Genomic DNA, 20,288 nt, shown 5'->3' on the forward strand with positions numbered 1-20,288 from the left:
CTTCAATGCCCTTGCTGATGGAAGGAGGTTTTCACTCAAAATCTCACGATACATGGCCCCATTCATTCTTTCCTTTACGTGGATCAGTCGTCCTGGTCCCTTTGCAGAAAAACAGCCCCAAAGCATGATGTTTCCACCCCCATGCTTCACAGTAGGTACGGTGTTCTTTGGATGCAACTCAGCATTCTTTCTCCTCCAAACACGACAAGTTGAGTTTTTACCAAAAAGTTCTATTTTGGTTTCATCTGACCATATGACATTCTCCCAACCTCTTCTGAATCATCCAAATGCTCTCTAGCAAACTTCAGACAGGCCTGGACATGTACTGGCTTAAGCAGGGGGACACATCTGGCACTGCAGGATTTGAGTCCCTGGCGGCGTAGTGTGTTACTGATGGTAGCCTTTGTTACTTTTGTCCCAGCTCTCTGCAGGTCATTCACTAGGCCCCCCCGTGTGGTTCTGGAATTTTTGCTCACCGTTCTTGTGATCATTTTGACCCCACGGGGTGAGATCTTGCGTGGAGCCCCAGATCGAGGGAGATTATCAGTGGTCTTGTATGTCTTCCATTTTCTAATAATTGCTCCCACAGTTGATTTCTTCACACCAAGCTGCTTACCTATTGCAGATTCAGTCTTCGCAGCCTGGTGTAGGTCTACAATTTTGTTTCTGGTGTCCTTTGACAGCTCTTTGGTCTTGGCCATAGTGGAGTTTGTAATGTGACTGTTTGAGGTTGTGGACAGGTGTCTTTTATACTGATAACGAGTTCAAACAGGTTGCCATTAATACAGGTAATGAGTGGAGGACAGAGGAGCCTCTTAAAGAAGAAGTTACAGGTCTGTGAGAGCCAGAAATCTTGCTTGTTTGTAGGTGACCAAATACTTATTTTACTAAGGAATTTACCAATTAATTTATTAAAAATCCTACAATGTGATTTCCTGGATTCTTTCCCCCCATTCTGTCTCTCATAGTTGAAGTGTACCTATGATGAAAATTAGAGGCCTCTCTCATCTTTTTAAGTGGGAGAACTTGCACAATTGGTGGCTGACTAAATACTTTTTTGCCCCACTGTATGTTAGTGTTTGCAGCAGTTGTTCATCAGAGCATAATATCTGACAAAAACAAAGAATCAGCCCATCAATTTCAGGTTCTAGAATGAACCAGTAAAATTCAACTTGAAATTGGGCGGGTTCAGTTATGGTATTTTTTTTTTATTGTCCATCCTTTGGTGTTTTTAGACTTTAATTGTGATTCACCATGATATAATTTACTAGTTTTACAATATTATTTACCAGAATGGAAAAAAACCTGCCTACATACAGTGTCTACAATAACGTGTATAAAATGTATTTTTCTCGGAATTTAATAAACCATTCCCCTGGAAACTATGTTCTGGGCGATGTAGAAATGTGGGGGCAAAGACAGCAAATGTGTGTGTATGTGGTGTAGTGGGAAGCTGTGTGTGAGTAACCTCTTGACCATCTCTTCAGGATTTGATGTGCTTTGAGTGGGCGAATCGTTATGCTGCTGCACCTGTGTGGTGTAAAGGTCAGTGCCCTTCACAAGATATCATCTTCATCCTCCTTATCCAGCTTTTGCATCACACTACTCTGTGTCCATCAAGACTCAGTGTGGGGTCATCTCGGCACTGAATGTGTGAGAGTGTGTGATTTGTGCTTTTAATATTAGAACAGCAAGTGTTATGGATGTTCTGTGTGCTCCAGCTGTGTCATTATCTGTAATCATTTTGTCAATTGTGCACTTTTCCAGATGGCATTTATTTTCTGTACAAATTTCTCTTTTGCCAGTCTTCTTGCACAAGGCTTCATTTGCACTGAACCAAATGTTCCTTTGCTCTGCAGATTGGCCTTTATTTTAGGGAAAGTCTGATAAAAGTCAAGTTCTCAAATCATTACTAAAGTTCCTGAATGATGAGACAAAATTTCATCATGTTCTGAAGGTGCTGCTCGGAAACCACAAGTGTTTTGTATAACCACCTTATTGAGACATTGTTGGAAATCATACAAATTAGTTTGATGGAAATTTCTTTTTAGCAATGTTAATACTGTTCACCTACAAATTTGCATTTTATTATAAAATGAAACAATGCATAAAATTACATAAAATTGCTTAAAAAACTTAATGTATTTCCTGTTATGTATAAGTTGAAAATCCTGGGGGGGGGGGGGGGGGGGTGTTCAAGGTAAGCTTTGCATTTAGTCATTATAGTTTCTTATGTTCTATAAAGTTACACGGGTACAGTTATGTATTTGCTTAAAAGGATACAATAGCGCACTGTTATACTATATGCTTACACCGTTCAGCCATAACATTCTGACCATTGAGAGGTGAAGTGAACAACACTGATTATCTCATTACAATGGCACCTGTCAAGGGGTGGGATATATCAGGCAGCAAAAGAACAGTCAGTTCTTGAAGTTGATGTGCTGGAAGCAGGAAAAATGGGTAAGCATAAGGATCTGAGCGACTTTGACAAAGGCCAAATTGTGATGGCTAGATGGCTACTGTAGCAGAAACTGCTGAACAAGTTCATGCTGACACCTTTCTATTTTAGCCAGCATGAACTTTTTCAGCAGTTTGTGCTACAGTAGCTCTTCTGTGGGATTGGACCATGTGTCAAGTCAAGTTTATTTTTATAGCGCTTTTAACAATAGACATTGTCTCAAAGCAGCTTTACAGAATTTTAATGACTTTAAACATGAGATAATTTTATTCCTAATCTATCCCCAGTGAGCAAGCCTGTGGCGATGGTGGCAAGGAAAACTCCCTTAGACAACATGAGGAAGAAATCCTCAAGAGGAACCAGACTCAAAAGGGAATCCATCCTCTTTTGGGTGATAACAGACAACGTGATTATAACATTTTTAACAGTTTGAACATGAAGTCTGTTTTGTTGAAGTTAGAAACTCTTCATTGATGGAGACTTGAGTGCAAAACTGTTCATGACAACTGCAGTCCTAAAGTTAGCAATTCAACTGTAGTCCTCAGCCATAAAAGCATTATTGTAAGTGTCCAGAGCATCTTCCAAGTGTGACTTTCAACTGTCAATATGGGGCCGTCCTCCACAGGAGCAATGTGATGAGACTCCAGCCAGACGTAGGGCATCAGGATGGATCAGGCAGGTCCGAGGAGCAGAAGAGATCAGCATCTCAATCTCAGGATTGACATGTAACTCAGAGGGACAGATGGGGGAGGGGGAGAGAAAACACAGGTTGTTAGGTATGCCCAATGTCACCAGATGAGTAAGAACAGTATACATTTTGCACTGAGTGCAAGCAGGGACTCTGGCAAAACTAACTATGACAGCATAACTAATAATGGAGAGCCAGAAGGTAACACAAGCATGAGGGCACCCCGAGACATAAAGCAGCCAGCCACTACACCTTTAACAAACTTGAGTGAGCAAGTGAGTGGGGGACTGACAGCATCCATACATCTCAGCTTACCAAAACATTCTATGCCTGAGGACCCTCCAGATCTACTCCTTTACCTAATAAAATTAACAAAAGGCCTGACTAAACAGATATGTTTTCAGCCTAGACTTAAATGTTGAGACTGTGTCTGATTCCTGAACACTACTTGGAAGGCTGTTCCATAACTGTGGGGCTTTGTAAGAAAAGGCTCTGCCCCCTGATGGAGCCTTCATTATATGAGGTACCAGCAGATAGCCTGTACCTTTTGATCTAAGTAGGTGTGGCGGGTCATAAAGGACCAGAAGTTCGCTCAGGTACTGTGGTGCGAGGCCATTCAGTGCTTTAAAGGTCAATAGTAGTATTTTATAAACAATACGAAATTTGATTGAGAGCCAGTGTGGTATGGATATGACAAGGGTAATGTGGTCATATTTTCTAGTTCTAGTCAGGACTCTTGCTGCTGCATTTTGAACTAACTGGAGCTTGTTTATGCACTTATTGGAACATCCAAACAGTAAGGCATTACAACCTGGAGGTAATAAAAGCATGAACTAGTCTTTCTGCATCGTGTAGTGACATTAAATTTCTTATCTTAGCAATATTTCTGAGATGAAAGAAAGCTATCCGGGTAATATTACTGATATGAGTTTCAAATGAAAGACTGGGGTCAATAATCACCCAAGGTCTTTTACTGCTGCATGTGAAGAAACAGAAAGGCCATCCAGAGTTACTGTGTAATCAGAAAACCTACTTCTAGCTGCATGTGGTCCTAGTACAAGTACTTCTGTCTTGTCAGAGTTAAGCAGAAGGAAGTTAATAAGTATCCAGTGTCTAATGTCCTTTACACACAGGCTGGCTGCTTTACGTCCCAGGGCGCCCTCATGCCTGTATTACCTTCTGGCTCTCCCCTTTTAGTTATGCTGTCATAGTTAGTTTTGCCGGAGTCCCTGCTTGCACTCAGCACAAAATTTATACTGTTTCTACTTATTGATTATAATTACTTCACATCCCTCTGAGTTACATGTCAATCCTGAGATCAAGATCCTGATCTCTTCTGCTCCTCAGACCTGCCTGATCCATCCTGATGCCCTACGTCTGGCTGGAGTCTCATCACATTCTCCTGTGGAGGATGGCCCCATATGGACAGTTGAAAGTCACACTTGGAAGATGTTCTGGACACTTACTGTACAGTAATGCTTTTATGGCTGAGGACTACAGTTGACTTGTTAACTTTAGGACTGCAGTTGTCATGAACAGTTTTGCACTGAAGTTTCCATCAATGAAGAGTTATAACATCAGCAAAACTGACTTCATGTTAAAATTGTTAATGTTATAATCATGTTGCCTGTTATCACCCAAATGAGGATGGGTTCCCTTTTGAGTCTAGTTCCTCTTGAGGCTTCTTCCTCATGTCGTCTGAGGGAGTTTTTCCTTGCCACCATCGCCACAGGCTTGCTCATTGGGGATAGATTAGGAATAAAATTAGCTCATGTTTAAAGTCATTCAGATTCTGCAAAGCTGCTTTGAGACAATGTATAGATGTTAAAAGCACTGTGGAAATAAACTTGACTTAACTTGACTTGACATTCCTCAATTCTATTAAGCTGGTGTCTCTCATCTGGTTTTGCAGAAACATAAAACTGTGTGTCATCAGCATAACAGTGAAAACTAATACCATGCTTACAAATAATATCACCCAGAGGTAACACATATAAAGAAAAAAGCAGTGGGCCTAAGACAGAACCTTGTGGAACACCAAACTTTAGTTCAGTATGTCTAGAAAAATCACCATTTACATCAACATACTGATAGCGATCAGTTAAATAAGAGCTGAGCCAGGAGAAGGCTGTTTCCTTAACTCCCACAACATTTTCTAGTCTATCCAAAAGAATGGAATGATCAGTGGTATCAAATGCTGCACTAAGGTTAAGCAACACAAGCAGCGAGACACAGCCCTGATCAGACGCCAATGATAGGTCATTTACTACTTTCACCAGTGCTGTCTCTGTGCTATGATGAGGTCTAAATCCTGACTGATACATTTCATGGATGTTATTCCTATGTAAATATGAGCATAACTGCTGTGCCATATCTTTATCTAGGATCTTTGAAATAAAGGGAAGGTTTGATATTGGCCAATAATTGGACAGCTGACAGGGGTCGAGGTCAGGTTTTTTAATCAGGGGTTTGATAACTGCAAGTTTAAAGGATTTGGGTACATAACCGATCCTAAGAGAATAATTTATTATTTTTAGAAGCAGTTCAATTACTTCAGGTATTATCTGTTTGAATACACATGTAGGTAAGGGATCTAGTACACAAGTTGAGGATTTTGATGCGGAAATTAATGAAAGTAGTTCGATTTCTCTAAGGGGAGTAAAACATTCTAATTGCTGATCTGATACAGTTATATTGTTGACTACAGGGTTACTTAAATTGTCACTTAAGTTGTCTGACCTTAAATTAGTAGTTTGAATTTTTTGCCAGATATTTTCAATTTTTTCATTGAAAAAATTCATGAGGTCGTTGCTACTACATACTGCAGGTGTGCATGTGTCTATAGTGGTCTTATTCCTGGTTAATTCTGCTACAGTATTAAATAGGAATCTATGATTATTTTTGTTATCTTCTGTTAGGGAGGAGAGATATGATGATCTAGCAGCACTAAGAGCTTTTCTATACTTCAGGAAGTTCTCCTTCCAAGCTAATTTGAATGCTACCAATTTTGTTTCACGCCATTTACATTCCAATTTTAGAGTGATCTGTTTTAAAGTGCAAGTGTCATTGTTATACCAGGGTGCTAATTTTTTTCTCTCTGATCATTTTCCTTTTAAGAGGAGCTACATTATCTAAAATATAGCAGAACGTTGACTCTAAGCATTCAGTTGCCTGATCAAGTTCTGCGGGGGCTGACAGTGATCCAGTCAAAGTTGATAACTCTGGGAGATCACTTATAAAACTCTGTGCAGTAGTTGACGTGAATGTATGTTTAATACAGTAGCATGGTGAGGTGCATATATTATTACTCAGACATGTTTTGAATGAGATGAGACAATGATCTGAGATAACTTCAGACTGTGGAAGTGTGACTATATTTTCTATGTTTAACCCGAATGTTAGTATTAGATCGAGAGTATGACCACCATTATGGGTCGGTCCTATGACACTGATTAATCCCTGCTGAATCTAAAATGGATGCAAACGCTGTTTTCAAAGGGTCTTCTGGGTTATCAAAATGAATATTAAAATCTCCGACAACTAAAGCTTTGTCTAAGGAAATAACCAGGTCTGAGATAAAATCTGCAAATTCAGAAAGAAACTCAGAATATGGCTCCAGGGGCCTATAAATAATAAGTAACGGAATTAACTGGGTAGACTTATTTTTCGAGGCTACATGCATTATATTAGTATAAAGAACTTCAAATGTATTACATTTATAACAGGTTTTTGTGTTACACCTAGATAATCTTTATAAATAACTCCGACACCTCCTTCTCTGCCAGTTAGACGAGGCTGGTGTATATAACAGGGTGTAGGGGGCTCTGGATAGAGGTGGCACCTTAGGCAGCCGGATAGCTGATCCTGCTATGCAGGATATCAGATGCTCTGATCCTCATCCATCTCCTAAACTCTCATGACTGGCTCCACGTGCCATACCCTGGGCAACAGTCTTAGCTGGCTGGCCAAACATCGTTGAGGGGGTGGTGCTAACACTGCATCACTAGGCGGTGGACTTCCCAGTGAAGCCACCGGCTAGGGCGGAGGAACCCTGAGGGTCAATGGTCAAGTGTTCGGGACCAAGGCGTGCCTCAGAAGGAGTTTCAGCTGTGGTCAACAGTTTGGAGAGGAATGGGCCCCGCCAAACTTTTCTGCCCAAGAGACACCATGATGATGCAAACTGTAACCAAATCCATACCAGATTGGCCACCACCCGGGTCAACAAGGGCCGTGCCTTCCGTTAGACATCGGGATGGAGGTGAAAAATATGTTACTGGTGTACAACCCGCAGGGAAGATACGAATAAGGGACAACATTGTGTGTGGCACGTGGAATGTAAGGTCATTGAGAGCAGCAGGAAAACTCGAGGAACTTACTCATGAGATGGATAGGTACAACTGGAATATACTAGGTATAAGCAAGTTGAGATGGAAAGGTTGCAATGAGACATCTAGTGAAGATGGGCATAAACTATACTACATCAGTAGAGAGGAGAAACATGAACATGGTGTTGAGTTTTTAATACATAAGGATACCAACAAAGCAGTGATGGGCTGTCGCCCAGTCTCTAGTAGGATTATTATTATCTGTCTGAAGGCCTCACCCTTCAACATCACTGTAGTCCAAGTATATGCTCCAACTACAAGTCATGATGACGATGAGGTAGAAGATTTTTATGACCAACTCCAAGAAGTTTTAAATGAGATTCCAAAGAATGACATTGTCATTGTACAAGGGGACTGGAATGCAAAAGTATGAAAGGACACGTACAGTGACTGGAGTAGTGTACAGGGGCCTCATTGCAACTCTGAATCAAACGACAGAGGACTGCAACTTCTGGAATTTGCTATTCACAACAACCTGGTCCTGGCAAATATGCTTGGCCATCACAAGAAATCCAGGATGTGGACTTGGCACAGTCCAAGCAGTGAGCACCACAACCAAATTGACTACATTCTGGTAAAGAAACGATTTTTCACTAGCATTAACACTGGTGGAACCCGAACATTTCCTGGGGCAGACATTGGAAGTGATCATGACTTACTGATGCTCTCCTTTCGTCTCCATCTGAAGACCATCAAGAAACCACAATACACACGTCTCAGATTTAACTTGGAAAAATGTAAGGACCTGCAGGTAGCTGAGATCTCCAAGGCAACCACAGAGGGAAAATTTGCACCACTCCTAATTTTTAATGACAAGACTGACATTGAGGAGACTGTTACCAATTTTAACGAGACCATTGTGGAAACAGCCACCAAAATACTTGGGAAAAACAGACCAAGGAAAAAGCCATGGATTACACCAGAACTGCTGAATATGTGTGATGAAAGAAGGCGACTGAAAAAAACACAAAGGGACTGCAGAGGGATCATGTAAATACAGAGAAATGAACAACAGCATCAAGAAAGGAGTGAAGAAAGCCAAACAGGAATGGATAGAAGATCAGTGCAAGGACACTGAAGACAGTCTGAATAAAAACAATAGCAACTAGATAGAACTTGACGCCAACAGCGTCGATGGGATGCCTCCGCCTGGTAGACTACACACCTTATTAAGTTGTGATTTGGGGATGGACATTTGACCTGACAGTAATCTTGAAATGTGACCTTTTAACCTCAAAATCTAATCAGTTCATGTTTGTCCCAAAGTGCACAAATGGTGAAAGTTTAGTGAAATTCCTTTCATTTGCCTTGGAGATATTGTGTTCACAAGGTTTTTGGACAGACATTTGACCTCACAGTGACCTTGACCTTAGACGTATTAACCTCAAAATCTAATCAGTTCATGTTTGTCCCAAAGCGCACAAATGGTGAAAGTTTGGTGAAATTCCTTTCATTAGCCATTGAGATATCGTGTTCACAAGGTTTCGGGACGGACGCACAGACGGGCGCACGGACAGACGGACAACCCAAAAACATAATGTCTCCTGCACCTTAAGGTGGCGGAGGCATAAAAAAGCATACCAACTTGTAAAGAACCTTATAAGCACTAGACAAAGCAAAGTTTCCACTATAAAGGACAAGAATGGGAAATGCCTAACAGAAGAGAAACAGACAATAGGAAGATGGACAGAAGACCATTTGGACTTGTACAACCCCGATTCCAAAAAAGTTGGGACAAAGTACAAATTGTAAATAAAAATGGAATGCAATGATGTGGAAGTTTCAAAATTCCATATTTTATTCAGAATAGAACATAGATGACATATCAAATGTTTAAACTGAGAAAATGTATCATTTAAAGAGAAAAATTAGGTGATTTTTAAATTTCATGACAACAACACATCTCAAAGTTGGGACAAGGCCATGTTTACCACTGTGAGACATCCCCTTTTCTCTTTACAACAGTCTGTAAACGTCTGGGGACTGAGGAGACAAGTTGCTCAAGTTTAGGGATAGGAATGTTAACCCATTCTTGTCTAATGTAGGATTCTAGTTGCTCAACTGTCTTAGGTCTTTTTTGTTGTATCTTCCGTTTTATGATGCGGCAAATGTTTTCTATGGGTGAAAGATCTGGACTGCAGGCTGGCCAGTTCAGTACCCGGACCCTTCTACACAGCCATGATGCTGTAATTGATGCAGTATGTGGTTTGGCATTGTCATGTTGGAAAATGCAAGGTCTTCCCTGAAAGAGACGTCATCTGGATGGGAGCATATGTTGCTCTAGAACCTGGATATACCTTTCAGCATTGATGGTGTCTTTACAGATGTGCAAGCTGCCCATGCCACACACACTAATGCAACTCCATAACATCAAAGATGCAGGCTTCTGAACTGAGCGCTGATAACAACTTGGGTCGTCCTTCTCCTCTTTAGTCCGAATGACACAGCATCCCTGATTTCCATAAAGAACTTCAAATTTTGATTCGTCTGACCACAGAATAGTTTTCCACTTTGCCACAGTCCATTTTAAATGAGCCTTGGCCCAGAGAAGACGTCTGCGCTTCTGGATCATGTTTAGATACAGCTTCTTCTTTGAACTATAGAGTTTTAGCTGGCAACGGCGGATGGCACGGTGAATTGTGTTCACAGATAATGTTCTCTGGAAATATTCCTGAGCCCATTTTGTGATTTCCAATACAGAAGCATGCCTGTATGTGATGCAGTGCCGTCTAAGGGCCCGAAGATCACGGGCACCCAGTATGGTTTTCTGGCCTTGACCCTTACACACAGAGATTCTTCCAGATTCTTTGAATCTTTTGATTATATTATGCACTGTAGATGATGATATGTTCAAACTCTTTGCAATTTTACACTGTCGAACTCCTTTCTGATATTGCTCCACTATTTGTCAGCGCAGAATTAGGGGGATTGGTGATCCTCTTCCCATCTTTACTTCTGAGAGCCGCTGCCACTCCAAGATGCTCTTTTTATACCCAGTCATGTTAATGACCTATTGCCAACTGACCTAATGAGTTGCAATTTGGTCCTCCAGCTGTTCCTTTTTTGTACCTTTAACTTTTCCAGCCTCTTACTTCCCCTGTCCCAACTTTTTTGAGATGTGTTGCTGTCATGAAATTTCAAATGAGCCAATATTTGGCATGAAATTTCAAAATGTCTCACTTTCGACATTTGATATGTTGTCTATGTTCTATTGTGAATACAATATCAGTTTTTGAGATTTGTAAATTATTGCATTCTGTTTTTATTTACAATTTGTACTTTGTCCTAACTTTTTTGGAATCGGGTTTGTACAACAACAAGACAGAAGGGGATCCCCATGTACAGAATGTTCCTAGGAACCACAGTAGTGAGGATGACAGCACAGACTCAATCCTCAGAGAAGAGGTAGAGGAGGCTGTAAGAGCCCTGAAGAAAGGTAAATCTGCAGGAATTGACAATGTCCCAGCTGAGTTAATCCAGGCAGGAGGAGAGGAGATGATGACAGTACTAACTAACATCTGCAACAAGATATGGAAAACAGGGGAATGGCCCAAACTTTGGACACAGTCTCTCATTATCACCTTCCCCAAAAAGGGCAACCTGCAACAATGTAACAACTATTGTACCATAAGCCTAATCAGTCACCCCAGCAAAGTACTGCTGTGAATAATATTGACTAAAACCACAAGCCAAAAAAAATAATAGCAGAAGAACAAGCAGGGTTCAGAAAGAGCAGGAGTACCACAGAACAGATATTCAACCTCAGAATCCTGTGTGAAAAATACCTACAGCACCAGCAACACCTCTACCATGTTTTTATAGACTTTAAAAAGGCCTTTGACAAAGTTTGGCATGAGGCATTGTGGATCACAATGAAAAAATATAACATTAGCCCAAACCTTGTACGAACCATCGAACAGTTATACAACAGAGCAACGAGAGCAGTGTACTACAACGGGATAATTGGAAACTGGTTTCGCACAACAGTTGGTGTCTGCCAAGATTGTTTGCTCTCACTCACACTTCAACATCTTTCTGGAAAGGATAATAACAGATGCGCTGGAAGATCACAAAGGAACAGTCAGCATCAGGGGCAGAACAATCAGCAATCTCCATTTTGATGATGACATAGATGGCCTGGCAGGAGATGAGCAAGAGCTAACAAGCCTGGTCCAATGCCTAGACAAGACATCAAGTTCATATGGCTTCGAGATCAGTGCCGAGAAAACCAAAATTATGACCAACAACACAGAGGGTATCACTAGAGACACACAAGTTAAAGGACAGGCACTTGAAATAGTCAACCAATTTAAGTACCTAGGTGCCATCATTACAGATGAGGGGTCCAAACCCGAAGTTCTCTCTCATATTGCCCAAGCCATGACAGTACTGACAAAGCTAAAACCAATCTGGCGGGACAAGAACATCACCACTGGCTCAAAAATAAGACTAATGTGCTCACTTGTCACCACAATTTTCTTATATGCCTGTGAAACATGGACACTTACAGCAGAGCTACAAAGACAAATAAGTCCAATGGAAATGAGATGCTACAGGAAATTACTAGGAATCTCATATATGGACCATGTCACAAACGAGGAAGTGAGGAGAAAGGTTACAGAAGCCATTGGCCCACACAGAGACTTGATCACAACAGTCAAAAGAAGAAAACTAGCATGGTTTAGCCATGTCACCAGAAGCACTGGACTAGCAAAAACAGTGCTACAAGGAACAGTAAATGGCAGCAGAAAGAGGGGATGACAAAAGAAGCGATGGCAGGACAACATAAAAGAGTGGACAGGCCACGACTTTGTAGTGGCACAGAGGCTGGCTGAAAACAGGTCAAGGTGGAAGAAACTGGTTGCAAACTCATGGTGCCCCAACGACCCCAGGTTAAGGGATAGGCAAGTTGAGGTGAGGTGTATATAACTGTATCCAGGAGGACTAGCTTCATTTAATGCTATATATTTATTTGGCTTAATCCATGTTTCTGTTAAACACAGTACATTAAACTCCTGATCAGTAATAAGTTTATTAACAATTAGTGCATTAGATCTAAGAGATCTAATATTTAATTGTCCTACCTTTAGATCAAAGCTGCTGCCAGAGTCTGTACAGTCGGTATGATCTAATTTTATATTGATTAGGTTACTGAAACGGCGGCATGGTGGTGTAGTGGTTAGCGCTGTCGCCTCACAGCAAGAAGGTCCGGGTTTGAGCCCTGTGGCCGGCGAGGGCCTTTCTGTGCGGAGTTTGCATGTTGTCCGCTTGGGTTTCCTCTGGGTGCTCCAGTTTCCCCCACAGTCCATAGATATGCACGTTAGGTTAACTGGTGACTCTGAATTGACCGTAGATGTGAATGGTTGTCTGTGTCTATGTGTCAGCCCTGTGATGACCTGGCGACTTGTCCAGAGTGTACCCTGCCTTTCGCACCTAGTCAGCTGGGATAGGCTCCAGCTTGCCTGCGACCCTGTAGAACAGGATAAAGCAGCTAGATAATGAGATGAGATGAGGTTACTGAAACAAACTCTCTGAGTATTTCTGTTTTTTTTTAGCTCGGGGAACAGACACAATCTTGATGTAGTGGACCCTGAGTGACGACTCTGTGCAGCTAGCAGACAGTTGGTTTAGCCTGTTCGTCTGCTCCCTGGCCTTGGTTCTGGATTGTCAGAAGTTAATTAGACCTGTTTTGAGACTATGAGCTATGCTGCAAGAAATAAGAGCAGCACCTTCCTGAGTGGGATGGATACCATCCCGCAGGCCAGTAGTGCCCTCAAAATTAGTCCAATTATCTATAAAACTTACACTGTTTCCAGAGCACCACCTGGACAACCAGCAGTTCGGTGACCATAACCTGCTGTAAGCTATATCGCCACACCGCATTGGGATGGGGCCAGAGCATACTACAGCATCTGACATTGCCTTCGCTAATTTAAACACCTCTACAAAGTTACTCTTAGTAACCTCAGACTGACAAAGGCATATATCATTAGTTCCTACATGGATAACTCTCTTTGAGAACCTGTGCTTGCCTAGGACCCTAAGATTACCTACTATGTCTGGCGCCCTGGCTCCCGGTATACACCTGACTAAAGCTGCTGGTGCCCCTAAAGGCCTAGCTAATTTCACGTGCCATATGATAGAGTTCCCTATAACCAGAGCTCTTTCAGGTTTCTCAGCGGATGCATCACTAAGGAAAGCAAACCTGTTTGGCACATGAAGCGGAGAGGAGTGGTGCTCCCGTGGGCAAGCGTCAGTGGTAGCTTTGGCTCTACCTTTATGCCGCCTAGTCATCACCGATTTGCCCTGCTGTGAGGGCTCTAATGCTGGAGTTGGGGGATTACTAACTCCACCTAGGGCATCCAGACTTCCCCTACAGAAACTACACTGTTCTCATTCTCAGTAGCCTTCTCTAGAGTCTGAATATGCACCTCTAAAGCTGCAATCTTCTCTGTCAGAAAGCTAACTAATCTGCACTTATCACAAATAAAGCTATCACTAGCGACAGAGGAAGAATGACTAAACATCCTGCACTCAGCACACTGAACAAGCTGAAGGTGTGCCATGGTGAAAAGATTCATGTACCTTAATTGAGGATCTGTTGATATTAAAGCAGGATGGCCTCCACTTGTGGTCTTTATGCAGGAGGAGAAAAAAGAAAGTTTCTGGTCTTGGCGTTCTTCTGAAAAAATTTAAAATGCGGAAAAAGGAAAGTGAAAGTGAAAGTACAATAAAAAATTAAAAGGATACTGGAAAATTATTTGTAGAGAAAATAGAAAAGATTAGTGATTAACGCCAACACTCGCAGAAAAAAGACTCGTCGCAAACAACTCAGAAATCAGGAAGTACGTCACACAGAATGCGCATGCGCCAACTCTCACACTCGCGCCAACTCAGTTGCGCCAATGACTCCTTGGACCAATCCTATGGTGGGTGCGATCCTCAGGTCCTCAGACAATATGGGCTAGCCTTCGTACCCCATGTGAATCAATAAGCCATCAACACCCATGACCCTGTTGCCGGTTCACTGGTTGTCCTTCCTTGGACCACTTTTGGTCGGTACTAACCACTGTATACTGGAAACACCCCACAAGATGTGCCATTTTGGAGATGCTCAAACCCAGTCATCTAGGCATCACAATTTGTCCCTTGTCAAAGTCGCTCAGATCCTTACACTTACCCATTTTTCCTGCTTCCAACGCATCAACTTCAAGAACTGAATGTTCTGTTGCTGCTTAATCTATCCCACCCCTTGACAGGTGCCATTGTAATGCGATAATCAAATGTTATTCACTTCATCTGTCAGTGGTAATCATGTTATGCCTGATCAGTGCATATTGAATATAAACATAGCTGTAATTTGTGATCACAGCTATGCTTATATTCAATACAGTAGCACGATTGTGAGTGTGATAGTACTGTTAAACAACAGTTCTATAAACAAGAAATTAATATTGAGCAACTGATATTTCAGACAGAATATAACAAAATAAACTGTATGGTTAAAAGTATGTGGACACCTGGCCATCAGAGGTGAGTAAAGTAAGCGAAAACTGTACTCAAGTCAAATTATTGTTACTTTATAATAATAATAATTACTCAAGTAGAAGTAAAAGTACTCATCAAAATAGCAACTTGATTGAGTAAAAAAAAAAGAATCTTATGACTACTCAATTAGTGAGAAACTTCATATGATGATTTATTATATCTATAATGTATGTTATTACATTCAAATATTTCAGAATACGTTATGCACAAAACAAAGATTTAAAGTGCTTGTCTAATCAAAACAACATAAAAGCTGCTCATTCAAGTATGAAATCATATTCCTAATTAAAAAAATAATAAATAAATTATATATTTTCCAAATAGCACAAATTAAGGCAATTTTGCCACAAGATAGTTTCATAAATCTTCCAAAGTAGCTTAATGGTAATAACACCTCTTCCATTTTTTCTGACTGCAGAGCCACAGTTTTACACCCGTGCAGTTTTATAACAGTAGTTTCAGGCCAGTGGCATTCAACACATGCACTGACACTTTCTTTGGTTTATCTTACGGTAGCGACCATTAGGCTAATTGACATTTCAGTCTTTTTAGGCTTAGAGTTTGGGTTGGGGTAAAGTGCATATTCTGGACCAATTTCGTTTTTTTTTAATATGAAAGTATGTCCCTTTACACACTCATCCAGAAGGGTAATTTTGCACAAAGCCATCTGTCTACAGCAGAAAAAATTAAATAACAAAATGCGTCTGGAAAAATCCCAAGGGAGTCTGGAGCCAGATTCGTGACGTCACCTGCGGAAGCGCCAGCAGGCTGCGCGAGCTTGCACAGTTTCAGTGCACAGCCTGTGTAGACCAAGCGCTCCCATTTCTCTCTCATTGTCCGGTCTTTTGGAAAACAATGAGTACTAATCCCATCAAGATTGGTGTTGCTACACCCTCCTACGATACATCTGTTAACCATTTTAATAATTACGTGATAACGTTGAAGAAATGTGCAGAAAACCACCAGGTCGTTTTCTCATAAACAAACCAGCGCTGACGTAGGATTCAGAGGGAGGCGTCCCGCACATGACGTCACGAAAATCAATGTTTCCCGGGAAATCCAAATGGTAGTTTTTTCAGAGGCGGATTAATTAGCCTCAAATGGCTTGATTTCAACTGAATTTTTCTGGTATTGCGCAAGGTAAAAAAAATTGCACAAAATGCAAAATGTGACAGATATTTGACCAAAGTTTAATATAAAATAGGAGAATTACATTGATCTTGCTCCTGAATTTACCCGTGATATGCACTTCAAGGCTACAATATCCCTCCCTAAATGGTAATATGCATGGGGACACATACAACCTACTGTGTATGTTTTCAAGCCACTTGCCTGAAACGGCTGTTGAAAAAGTGCAGCTCTGCAGTCAGATGCTTTTCAGTGGGATCAGGAATCTGATCCCACACACATCCACACTGATGTCAACTTCCTAGAAGCTGTGTACCTGTGAATAAAAATATTTTAATAAATGAAATAAAAGTAGTGAGAAGTGTGTAGCCTAATGTAATGGATTATAAGAACATTTTTAAAATCATAAATGTACTTGAGTAAGAGTGAAAAGTACAATGCATTGAAACTATGCCTATAAGTACAATTTATTGGAAAAAGTTATTTAAGTACATGTAATGGAGTAAACATGACACGTTACGACCCAGCTCTGCTGTCCATCACACTAGGATGTAGCTCTTCCCCAAACTGTTGCCACAAAGTTACAAAGAAACACACAATTTTATAGAGTCTTTGTATGCTGTAATATTGCAATTTCCATTTAATGGAACTAAGAAACCCAAATATGTTCCAGCATGACAGTACCCCTGTGTACAAAGTGAGCTCCATGAAGACAAGGTTTGCCAAAGTTGGAGTGGAAGAATATTCTCCACTTTTAGATTAACTTATCTTTCTTTAAATGTTTTTGTTTCTTGGTTCATATGCAAGACCAGGGTAGACCAGCATGTGCAGGAATTTTCTTCCTAATTATTTCTAGTTATATCCTCATTTGAGGATGGTAATCAACGAAAACATTGATTAGTTTCTATTAGAAATAAGTAACCCAAGCTCAGGATCAAACCTGGGATCCTGGTGCTACAAGTCAGCAGTGCTACCCACTGTGCTGCCTCCAAATTATTCAAATGGCAAAATTCCTGACTTCCTGTCACAACCATCCTAAGTTTTCAAAACATACAAAAAACATCATTGCATCACCCATGAAAAATCTGTCACTGAATAGGATTTCCCATTCACTGAAATATGTTATGCTACCGTAAGTTTACACTATTTATGTCACCAGGTTGTTGGCATTAGCAGTTCTATTCTGTCTATATTTCTTGTTTTTAATGATCATAGGCTCTCAAATTCCACAAAGTGATGTGCATGGTTGTCTGAGCCAGTTACATTAACATAGAGAAAAAGCTACGCTTATAGTAACTTTATCCACATGAAGCTGTTCATTACATCTGTTGGAATGAATCTTAATGGCTTTTGATAATTGATATAAGTAGTTTGAAGATCCTGAAAATGTCTTTCAATTCTCTCTCTCTCTCTCTCTCTCGACTATGAGTACATTCTGCACTAAAGATTGGTAAGAGATGGACTTAGCAACATCATTATAACATGTTTGGCATTTCTGTTTAGATTTTATTTTTTTCTGCAGAACCTATACCAGAGCAGGTTTCTGACTGCTATGTCCTCGCCATCCCGGAGCTCCCAGAGCCATCGCCGGTGTAAGAACAGGGCACGCTATAGCCTCACAGCTGAGCAATGCCCCCCCATCGATCCCAGCAACCCCTTAACTCTGCCACGATCCTCTAGTGACCCAGACTTGGTGTCAACCCACAGCCGCTCCACCCTCACAGTCAGTGCCTTGATCTATAGTATCGGCCAGCCGCATGACATTCTTATCTCCTGGGACATCAAAGAGGAGGTGGATGCCGGAGATTGGATCGGCATGTACCTAATCGGTGAGTTCTCAGAGAATTTGCTAAAAGAAAAAAAAATCAAAACAATCTGTAGCCTATGATAAAATTAGATGCATTTTTGTGAAGCTTCCTGTGAAAAAGTGGACTTCTTGTTCTTCTGTAGATGAGGTTCTCTCAGAGAACTTTCTGGACTACAAGAACCGTGGGGTAAATGGATCCCATAAAGGGCAGATTGTTTGGAAGATTGATGCCAGCTCATACTTCATGGAGTGTAGGTATTCCCTGCCCTTTCTTTCTCTCACTCCATTAGTCATCTTACAGCTCAGATGAGATGTCTTTTTTTTTTTAGTAGTAGTAGTTTGATATTACCTTCAGGGCAGAAATGTATCCAATGCTCTGTTTTTTACTGGATACTGCAAAGAAAGACCAATCTCCAAACCTCACATATAATTTATGTAGAAAGAAAGGAAGTTGACTTCAGGATTAAAACATTTTTTTATACTGCCAGACCTTGTAATCATACTTACTCCCTAATTCTATAGTATTATCACATATTGTCAGAATATAGGCTTTTCTGTGACTAATAATTAGATTTTCTTCCATTTCAGTCGGCGGGTTTCCATTAACTTGTTTAATGTGCAATTTGAAATTTTGAACTAAAAAACAAGCAATGGAAAGATGAATTTAAAAAAAAAACTTCTCAAATATTGCAAAAAAGGCAGATAATCTGAAAAAGCAGTATTTCCCAAAATTGAAATGGAAATGCATTATCACCACAGCTATTTTGATGGATGCAATCAAAATCACAGTGCCAACACTCATGAGGTCTTAGAATGGCTGTTGTGAAAGGAGAAAACCCAGCTTTAACCACATAACATCACTCACAGACCATTCGCAATTGTGTTTTGTCATGTTTTTAAACAAATCGCTTTTATTTTGTGCAAAACTGCACTGGAAACCCACCTAGTGTCACAGTAAGTGTCTTGAATATGCAAGGGATGTGTGGTTCTTATTTTGATTTATATCTCGGATTAGCCACAGTGTAAACTTTTTTTTTTTGCTATTACTGATAACTTACCCCTTGAGTCAATATGAATTATTGTCCTATATGCAGTCATATCACTGTATGAGCCATTAGGACATGTTAAATTAAAATAAATAAACTTATTATTATTAAAAAAAAGAGGGGGGCGGCACAGTGGTGTAAATGGTTAGCACTGTTACCTCACAGCAAGAAGGTTCTGGGTTCGAGCCCAGTGGCCGATGGGGGCTTTTCTGTGTGGAGTTTGCATGTTCTCCCCGTGTCTGCGTGGGTTTCCTCTGGGTGCTCTGGTTTCCCCCACAGTCCAAAGACATGCAGTTAGGTTAACATGGGATGGCCTTGGGCTGAAGTGCCCAACAGTGGCGGCGCGCACGTATGCAGTGGCTTTGCTCTCCTATGGCAAACTAAATTTCGTTGTACATTTGTGCAGTGACAATAAAGGCATTCATTCATTTCATTTAAAATAAAACAAATTCCCATAGGTGAATTGTAGAACTACGGATAGATTCACTTGAATCCAGTGGTAATATGCCGTCGTTTAAAGTCTGTTCATTCTGTCCACAGCTCATGGACTGTCTGTTAACTTTTGTACACTTTTCTGGCCACAAGGTTTAGAATCTTGAAGATTGGAATCTGATTGGCTCTCCCCACTTTTACGTATCTGCATTTACCTGTAGGGGAGAGCGGGAAGACTTGGGACAGTTTGTATTCCCATAAATTAATTTCAATCAATCAGGTTTTAGATTACATCAGAAGTTAGATGTTACCCCTTTGAATAACCCACTTCCTTTGGAGCCATGAAGCCAGACTCTGTAGCAAGCTCTGTGCAGTTAAATATTTAATCAACCAAAACTTGTATTTTCTACTTCACCTCCACTCTATGGTGTAATGTACGCTGGTGAATTTGGGATTTGTTAGGAATTAAAGTATATAGCCTAGAGTTACCATATAGAGTATTCTTTATTAAACTCAAATTCTGGGGGGAAAAATAATAATAATTTTTTTTTTCCTAAATGGCCAGATGGGGAGAGTTGGGACAGTTCATCATGTTATGTTTTTTTTTTTTTTTTTCTGGTGGTTTACAAATATAAAATTTTTAAAAGTATTTGTTAAAAATGTGGGTGTGTCCCTGCATGAGGAATAGGCTTATTTCATTCCTTCTTGAGAATGGCACTGTTTTGTCTCATCACTGACATTTTTCAATCGCTGTACCAGGATTGTGTGTTCATATAGTTCACATGTTACAAGT

The 20,288-nt window shown here is 40.6% G+C and overlaps 1 protein-coding gene across 1 annotated transcript in view; it reads left to right on the forward strand.

Moving 5' to 3' along the window:
- The first annotated feature begins 1,526 nt into the window (after window positions 1-1,526).
- LOC132887093 (E3 ubiquitin-protein ligase HECW1) overlaps window positions 1,527-20,288 on the forward strand; it is a 179,199-nt gene continuing 160,437 nt past the window's right edge. The window contains exons 1-3 of the mRNA XM_060922463.1: window positions 1,527-1,545; window positions 17,733-18,039; window positions 18,161-18,268. Of these exons, the coding sequence (XP_060778446.1) occupies window positions 17,763-18,039; window positions 18,161-18,268 (385 nt within the window). The 5' untranslated portion in view covers window positions 1,527-1,545; window positions 17,733-17,762. The remainder of the gene's footprint in view (window positions 1,546-17,732; window positions 18,040-18,160; window positions 18,269-20,288) is intronic.

The sequence above is a fragment of the Neoarius graeffei genome, chromosome 5 (genome assembly GCF_027579695.1).
Source record: "Neoarius graeffei isolate fNeoGra1 chromosome 5, fNeoGra1.pri, whole genome shotgun sequence".
NCBI lineage: Eukaryota > Metazoa > Chordata > Actinopteri > Siluriformes > Ariidae > Neoarius > Neoarius graeffei.